This window comes from Camellia sinensis, chromosome 13 (genome assembly GCF_055761805.1).
Source record: "Camellia sinensis isolate YWXY chromosome 13, ASM5576180v1, whole genome shotgun sequence".
Taxonomy (NCBI): Eukaryota; Viridiplantae; Streptophyta; class Magnoliopsida; order Ericales; family Theaceae; genus Camellia; species Camellia sinensis.
The window spans coordinates 90055442-90064539 of NC_138973.1; the positions used below are offsets into that span (position 1 = coordinate 90055442).

The following is a 9098-nucleotide window of genomic DNA, read 5'->3' on the forward strand; positions in this document are numbered from 1 at the left end:
CAATTTTTGAGCTTCCGTTTCGTTCATAATGGAGGGAAAATGATAAAATTGCTATAGTATGCTTTTGGACACTTTGGTAACTACAACATCATCTAAATACCCAATTTACCCTCCAAATAGCCAATTCACGCGTTATATTCGTGGGCTTAAGTGTAAATAACATTGACTAGGGACCTTTCAGTTTACAAAATAAATTGCAGGATTATATGGTTCGAACAATCTAAACTTAGAATTTAATGATGTGTTATCTAATTTTTATACCTCAGAGAAGCATTTGGTTTGTGGTGCAGTAATGCTAAAGATTGAGAATTCAAAAGGTAAAAGTATTAAGAAAAATCGTGTAATCTAAGGATTATATGGTGAGATTCATATTCATAATAAATCTTTGGGCACATTGTTTTTCTTCATTTTTTTTATGTATAAGAATTTTTGATAGTTGGTGTTACTGATTTGTCATATCTTCTGATATATGACTTTTTTGAAACAAACATAATTGCAGTTGTGCCTGTGATCAATACCATCATAATAAAGGAACAAAAATGCTAGAGGCCCTAAAAATTTTATCAAAAGTTTTACCAAATGTCTCACAAGGGTGTGGGACCCACATTGTGTGGGTCCCACACCCATGTCAGACATTTGATAAAATTTTTAGTAGAATATTTAAGATCTCTAGCATTACTCATAAATGAAAGTGTTTTTTTATTTTTATTTTTATTTTTGTTAAAAATCATGCTGATGGGTTTCATAATATATTAGATTAGATCTCATGACTTTTTATTTACCCAAAGAGATCTCGTTAACTTTTCTTTTCATAGATTAAGGAACTAATTTTTTTTTTTTGATCAGGATTAAGGAACTATTTAGAAATTGATTGTTTTAATTAAAGTAATGTGATCGAGCGTTTTGACTGTTTGACTATTTTATTTTTAATTTTTTAAAATAAAGTTTGAAAGTGACTTACTCTTCAATGAAGAATGATTTTAAGTTGCGCTCTCTAGAACACCATTCTCATTGATGGTATTGCTAAACCATCTAAATTATTTTATTTATTTTTTTTAAAAACTTTAAAATGTCATATCCTTCATTATATACATCCATTTTTGATAAATTTATGGTTTTAAAATTTACTTGTTGAGATCTATCAAACAATACCAATCACTACAAGAATTAACACTTTTGGCAACAAAAAAATTGGTCGCTAAAAATCAATTTTTGGTCGGCAAAAATTATCCGCGACCAATTTTTTTGGTTGCTACTTTGGTCGCCAATTGAGGGTCGGCAAAAGTAATTCGCGACCAAAATTGTGGTTGGTCGGCAAAAGTTGGATTTCGCGACTAAATTTTTGGTCGCTAAATATTTAATTACCGCGACTAATTTATTTTGTCGCCAAAACACTTTGGTCGCGAAAAGTTATATTTTCCCGACCAAAAAGTTTGGTCGCCAATTATCACATTCAACGACCAAAAAATTTTGGTCGCCAATCGTGACATTCCGCGACCAAAAATTTTGGTCGCCAATCGTGATATTCCGCGACCAAAAAATTTTGGTCGCCAATCGTGACATTCCGCGACCAAAAAGTTTGGTCGCCAATTGTGACATTCCACGACCAAAAAAGGTTTTAGTCGCCATTTGTTACTTTTCGCGACCAAAACTTTTGGTCGGCAAAAGTGAGTTTCCACGACCAAAAACTGTTTTGGTCGGCAATAGATGTATTTTTTGCGACCAAAACTCTTGGTCGGCAATTGTCATTTTTTGCGAAAAAAAATAATTTATTTGTCGCGACTAATAAATTAGTCGCCAAAGCAGGAAAACAATACACCTGTAATTCCTAATAATTCATTCAATCCATAATAAACCTATAATTTTAAAGCATCCTTCAAATTAACTGAATCATTAACATTCGACACAATACATAATTCATTAACATTCGACACAATACAACTATTCTAAGTTTTTATTCACAAGTCACATCCATCTAGCATATCAAATTGAAATAATACATAATTCAAATTTACAGCATCAGGAAAATTGCTTAATCCACTAAGTTGCCTTGATAGCCAATCAAAAAATCCTTGTGCCCTTCCGTGCCACGCTTCGCATCTATCAAAGCAGTAGTGATGTAAGGCACCTAATAAAGAAACAGAATTGAAAAATTTATCAGAGAAGCATGATAGTGGCAGCAACATCTCTTTTTCCCAACTATTTAACGACGTTTTTAAAAACGCCGTGATAGCCCTTTCTTTAAAAAAAAAAATTGTGCTAATTTTTTTAAAAAATACTGCTAATTTTTTTAAAAAATACCTATAATAAAACTAAAATAGTACTAATATAAAATAATAACCCCCAACAAAATAATCCAACCCAACAGCATGTTTCTTGGCAAATTTAAATGCATAACCAAAACAGAAGTAAACCTTCTGTAGGCAGATTTGCATGCATATTGGCAGATTGAAAACCTATACTGGACCCAAGCCAGAAGCTGTTTGGATGTGTTCTTTAGCAGAAGGTTCATCCTGAGATTTCATGGCCGGAAAGAGTAGAACTTCCTGTCCCCAAACCAAAAAACAAAACAATTGACACTTGAGTAAAAAAGCTCAGTCGAAAAAACTTTCTATTGTAGAATGTGAAACTTCCCACGTCCAGCCAAACACACCCAACCCCAACCCCACCAAACCAACACTACCAATAAATTAAACAAATGAAAAATCACCAGCAAGGAAATCCAAAACCACAAACTGATAACACATGAACATTTCACACAAACCACACAAAGGTAAAACACAAACCTTGATGTTCTGCGAATCTGTCATCATCATTGTTAGTCGGTCAACACCCAGTCCCCAACCACCAGTTGGGGGAAAACCATACTCGAGAGCCGTGCAAAATGTTTCATCCAAAGCCATTGCTTCATCATCACCTGATTGTCGGTCCTGAAATTTAATCATACAAAAATCTTCAGTCAAGGCACCCCACACAACATGACTTTACATGCCACAATGATTCAATTCCTAATGATCATAATACCTTGAGTTGGTCAGCAAACCGTTGGCATTGTACCACAGGATCATTCAACTCCGTGTATGCATTGCAAACCTACGTACAAAACATAGATGGCATGCAAGGAAAAAATATAAATATAAGTATATACATACATAATCCTTAGAAAATCACTATTTTAAAAAAATAACAATAATAAAGAACTAAATAGAAATCCTTAGCTGCTATGACATACTTCACGCTTGCTAACAAATAATTCAAAACGTTCAGTCAAGCCTGGTTTTGACGTATGCCACTTTGCCAATGGACTCATAATCTCTGGATGGTTAATAATGAAAGTAGGGTTTACACATGTCTCCTCCAGAAAGTGCTCCACAAGCTGCATTCAGAAATCTAATCATTAATCATATATAACACAAAAATTTTGGTCTAATTTTAAGTTGCAACATCATCACTCACAGAATCCATGCTCTGTATTCCTATGATCGAAGTCAACGTAGATTTCATACTAATTTATTTCAATAGAGGACACAATATGAGTAGAAATGAAAAATAAATCAGCAAAACACTATTCTACTTCTATACTGGCAGTGGCAGATGCATTTTGAAATGAAAGTGCTACTACAAATCGAAGTAAACATAGGAACAAACAAGACCTAAAAAATCACAAATATGCTGGCTAATTGAAAGAGAACAATGGCTGAAGCAACCAACACCAATTTAAAACTTAGAGGGCTGACTTTAATAATAATAATAATGATGGTATCAATAAAATATCAAAAAAAGAAGGGATTATTAAATTTGATTATTAAACAACATGTAACCCAAGTGAAGAGACTCGTTAATTAGATTGAGGTAAAGAAAATAGAGATAAATATAATTTGATGTTGTGAACTATATTCTATGGGCACCTCAATTAGTAGCTCAATTTCAAATGAAAATGTAATGTTAAAAAAATTTAAGGACAATGATGCCATTGATGGCAGTAATAGATTCCAGAAAGATATATTTGACAAAGAACTATAATTTTGCACAAATTGTTAGCTGTAAGACTTCATTTTTCCAACTATTTTAAGTCTTGTCAACACTCAAATGGAGCTAAAAAAATTAACTTATGCAGCATGAATTTAAGAAATAAAAAATACACATACCTTGGTTAGAAAGTGGTCCTTCCATGCTATTGGACACTAAGGATAGAAACTCAAGGGATGGGAGAGCACCCAAAATCCTGAAGGCATCCTCGTCAAAATTATTACAACTTAGATCCAGATGTCTCATCTTGCTCAAATTAGACACTAGTTTAGAATCTGAGCATATGACCATGATCCAATGTCATTAAAAGTCAACCCCAAAGAACCATAAGTGAAAATGACCAACTTATTGCTTTTATAGGTAATTAGGTACTTTTTAAAAAGACTTTCACTCTAATTCACAATTGTAGAGAATATATATATAGTGGTATGGAATGGGAGCGCACAACCCCCCCCCTCTCTTTTTATTTCACCAAAAACCATAATTAGGTAAACCACAAACCGCTAGCTATGTCATTCTAATTAAAGAATCAATACACTTCCATATGTTTCTACTCATGGGGAATTACTTGCTATGTATAAAGCCAAACAATGTAGACAATTTCTTTCATAAGTAACATCTAACGTATTTAATCATATTTTCAATTTCAAATCAATAGGTAAGTTGAACCAGTTAAAAAAATAATAAATAATAAACAAAATGAAACAAAAGAAGTTGTAAAGCTAGAAGTACTAACAACTATTTCCCAGCCTTCTATTTATTTTTCTTTTATCTTGCTTTCTCCTTTTGGGCTTTTCTATTATTTATTTAAATATTTGAAAATCAAGAGCACAACCATTAAATGGCACCATCATTATTTTACACATAAATGCGCAGTAGAAATCTATGATCTTGAATGTTACTTTAAGTGCCAGCTATCTAATTAGGTAGTATCATAATTATGTTTTCTGCTTAAATGAAAGGCCACATAATAAAATGGTAGAAAACCAAGCACCAAAGGATAGGAAACATTTTTCCATTTGAAGGAGGAGAAGAAGGAAGAGGTATAGAGACTAAAGTCTTGTTCTTTCCCAATCAAGGAGAGTAACAATGTTTACTCATCATCTGTCAGTCACTCACTCACTCACTGGTCATTAGTATCATCAACTATCCTACAATTTCTCTCTCTATTTGTTTGTTTGCTTGTTTTTTTTTTTTTTTTGATTTTGTAAAGTAATTTGTTTTTTGAATGTAATGTGACAGTGCTGTAAGTTACAGTAGCGTGTATAAGAACAGTGTCTCCAAGTGTGTGTGCTATTTTGACAACTGAGAAGAAGCAACTTAGAAGTCTCTCATAGGCAAACTATCAAACATGTTGTGGCCATGGCAGTATAAGCTAACATATCAGCACTTTTCTTCACCCCTATTGCCATTCTGCTTCTCATATCTAACTAATGTACTTGAAAAAAAAAAAAAAAAAGTCAGCGAACCCTAGAACCCTAAAAAAAAGTCAGTGTCTCCAAGTGTGTGTGCTATTCTTCTCCTTCATTGTCATCCATTAAGGAGAAAGAAACCCAAACTGTTAGTTACACATATCAAATGTTTATGTGTATATATTTAGATCTCTCTATGTATAGCAAATATACAGGGGACTTTTTAATTCTTTTACTTTAGAAGCAAATTATTAATAGTAGAACTACAAACAAGAAACAAACAAGATAAGGACTCAGTTCAATGACCCTAGACATACAACAGAAGTGATCTTTTTCACAATCTGGACAGTTTTAGATGAGGAGAGGCAACATACACTGATCTCTTTTTTGGGAAGTGGGGCAAAGGCGGTATCGTCTTTCACACCAGCAATTATGTAGAGCCGCACCCTCTGCTGTCCAAATATCATCTCAATATCGTCATCTTTGTGTAGGAATTTTGAAACATCAAAACCTGTTCCCTCAAGGACCTACGTCAAAAGAGAGAAGTTAGAATGCAGCATCAGAATCTAAATTTGAGTACAGCTATTTTAAACAGCTATTTTAAAGACAGCTACGTCAAAACCTGTTCCCTCAAGGACCTACGTCAAAACCTGTCATGAAGCAAATACAATAAAGACAGCTATTTTAAACTAGCCGAAAGATTTGAGTACAGCTTTTGAAATTCTCCATCTAAAGTTTGACAACATTTAAATTGCCAGCCATGAAGAGCAGCATATCACTGAATGTTGCATCCTCCAGAGTCTTGTCCTCATCGGACATTGCCATATGCTGACAGTTCCAGAAGATCCATGTCACGGCCTGCACTCACATCGAAAATCAAATTCACAGCCATTATGATTAAAGCTACAAACAAGCCGAGCTGAGCTCGACTCATTTGTGATATATCTTCCAAATAATAGAGCTGGAAGAACACTTTATAGGACATGCAAATACCTGAAACCCTGCAATATGAACTTTTCTGGATAAGATCCTCTTTGGATATCTCGGTTCGATTTCCCTTTGATCGATTAACTGTCGCCTGCAGCAAGAGTAGTTCAATGGAACACAATCCATCCTTTTTACAGAGAGAATATGCACATCCAATCCCAAAAAAAAAAAAAAAAAAAAAAGAAAAAATCCATCCTCCAAATTTAAAATTAAAAAGCTCATTAGATAATAAACAGTTGGATTAAAGCGATTAGCACAGAAAACAATGTTATTATGGTCTTCGTTGCTTTCAACAATAAATTTCAATGTGTTCATATAATTTGAGCAGAAATAATAAAGCAAGTCTTAAAAAATCTTATATTTATTTCAGACCAACTTCTTGTCCTTTTTTTCCTAATGTTTTTATTTATTTATATATTTTTAAGTAAGTCATTTCCAAACTAAATGCAACTCTGGAAGAAAATAAAATAAAATAAAATGCAACTACAACAGATCCTGATATAAGAAAGTGTCATTAGGCATAAAAATATATATTTCGAACTCCTAATCAAGTTTTGGATGGATCTCTTTTGTTTAGGCTCTCAGTATGTCATAGAAAATGTACTTACCGAGGTAATACAGTATCTAATGTTTTATGCAGTTGGTAGATTAAAGTGCATTTCAAGCACAAACTTGCCTAAAATATCATAGCGCATAAATTTCATTCCCTTTCTGTAAAAGTAAACGAGGCAAATCGGAGAGAGTAGTGACTTGTTCAAGTTTGACTAACAAGTTACAAAATGGGTTCAAAATTGGCCCATAGATTGCATACAAGCTCATCAAGTCTAGTTTGAGCCAAGTTTAGAAAATTACCAGCTTTAAGATGTACTCAAACTTGGTCTGTTTACAAAACAAGCAGGTCTCGAACTACTTTTTAGTGAACCGAACACTAGCAGATCGGTTTGTTACAACCCTACTTAAAAGAGGAGTGTCGAACACAAGCAAATTGATAATATCCAAAGCAAGTAATATAAGGAGTGTCTAAAGGCAAGAGTTTGTTACATTCTCTGAAAATGTTTTTAACAGTCTTCCCAAAAATCTCAAAAGACTATGAAGCAAAAGAAACATTTTCTGAAAACCATAAAGAGAAAGGACTGAGCATGACATGCTGTCACTATGGATAGCCATCTGCTCAAAAGTTCACCAAGTCCCTCATCCCGAATGGACTAACAGAATGAAGGGCCACCGCTCCTGAAACCAACGTAACTCTTACCAATCCCTCTCTCCAAATCTCCAAAACTTGAAAAAATACTCACCATAAAGCATTTAACTCCAAAAGAAGAAAAGAATATATAATAATAACTCAAAGATTGCAAGGCAATGCCCCAAGTGAACCATCACAGATCTAAAGGGGAATGATAATATCATTGAAGATTAACCCAGTAGACGGAATGATCGTAATCTGTAAGGTCATGACTGTAGGAGTCATAAAATCATGATAGATTGATACATCACGCCAATTTGACAGCATCTGCCCCTTCCCTGATAACTGAGCTCAAAAAAAATCTATCACTGATTCATAGGTGCCAGTTTTTTTTGAAGAATGCAGTTGTCAAATCAAGATTTAAATTGTAATTTTAAATTCTATTTTCTGGATTGTGAATTATAAGGTTTGATTAAAGTTTGAAATTTTATAAAAAATGATAAACATATATCTACAAATAACAAGCATGTTATGGAAATACAGGATATAATACACTTCTATTGACATGCTTGAATCAACAAGTGGATGAAGTGCTTAACTTAGTCACCAATCATTCTCTTCAATTCCTTTTTGTACTTTTTGAAAGTTGCATTGAGATAGTTGGCTTCTTTTTGACAATAAAATAACCCCAGTTGACAAGAATGAAGTCAGAATTCATTGTTTCACTAAGTGATGTCATCATCTAGCATATGGATTGTCATCACATCAAAAGCCAAGTATGGCCATAAAAAACCAATTCCCACTTCTTTCTTATGTTTTCTCACAGTTTTTTTATTTAATCTATTCAATAAATTTCTACATTATATCTTGTACCATCCAAACAGATCCCTTACAGCCACCAGGAAATTCAAGGCAAACTTCATTTCAGTTGCAATTGCCTCAAGCAAACATGGACAATCTTAAATTATTATCTTTTCTTTTTCTTTTTCTTTTTCTCTATTACTTGTCATATAGCTAACCTTCCCCAAATTCTAAATGCACAATGAATTGAACCGTTACAAGAGAGTGACTTTGGGTACTGTACCACTTCAGTGAAGTGAACTGCATTAATATATTGATAGCATTACTTCCAGGAAGGGGAAAAAAAATGCGTCAGTCTTGTATAACAGAAAACATGCTATGAAGAAACACAACAAAACCTGATACCACACAAATGCAATAATAATACAAGGAAATAAAAGCCAAACCTGTAAAACTTGGCAGTTTTCCAATGTGCTTTTCCCCCCTGAAAATATTCAGATCATATCCTTAGGCAGAGGTTTCAGACAACTAATTATAATTAGGCTCCAAGATAAGTAGGTGTTGATCAAGATTACAAATCTCAAAACTTCAAACTTCTAAAAAGCAGATATCAAGCACATTACAGCTATTTCGTAAAAGATAATACTGATTCCTGTGAAGCAGACAGTTGACCAGCACAGAGTGGC

General features: G+C 33.6%; 1 protein-coding gene across 1 annotated transcript; it reads right to left on the bottom strand.

Moving 5' to 3' along the window:
- Positions 1–2389: 2389 nt before the first annotated feature.
- On the bottom strand, positions 2390–6554 carry LOC114294264 (lysine--tRNA ligase-like). The gene is made up of 8 exons (XM_082900706.1): positions 6435–6554; positions 6197–6299; positions 6084–6091; positions 5759–5968; positions 3233–3376; positions 3025–3093; positions 2787–2930; positions 2390–2546 (listed from the first exon to the last, which is right to left on the bottom strand). Exons 1-8 carry the CDS (start codon positions 6552–6554, stop codon positions 2457–2459), a joined length of 888 nt encoding a protein of 295 aa, XP_082756832.1. The 3' UTR covers positions 2390–2456.
- Positions 6555–9098: the final 2544 nt, after the last annotated feature.

Coding starts and splice junctions, on each gene's coding strand:
- LOC114294264 (XM_082900706.1), bottom strand. CDS start 6,554: ATGGATTGTGTTCCATTGAACTACTCTTGCTGCAGGCGACAGTTAATC. Junction 6,300..6,434: donor TTCATATTGCAGGGTTTCAG/GTATTTGCATGT, acceptor ATGTGAGTGCAG/GCCGTGACATGGATCTTCTG. Junction 3,094..3,232: donor TATTTGTTAGCAAGCGTGAA/GTATGTCATAGC, acceptor TTTTGTACGTAG/GTTTGCAATGCATACACGGA.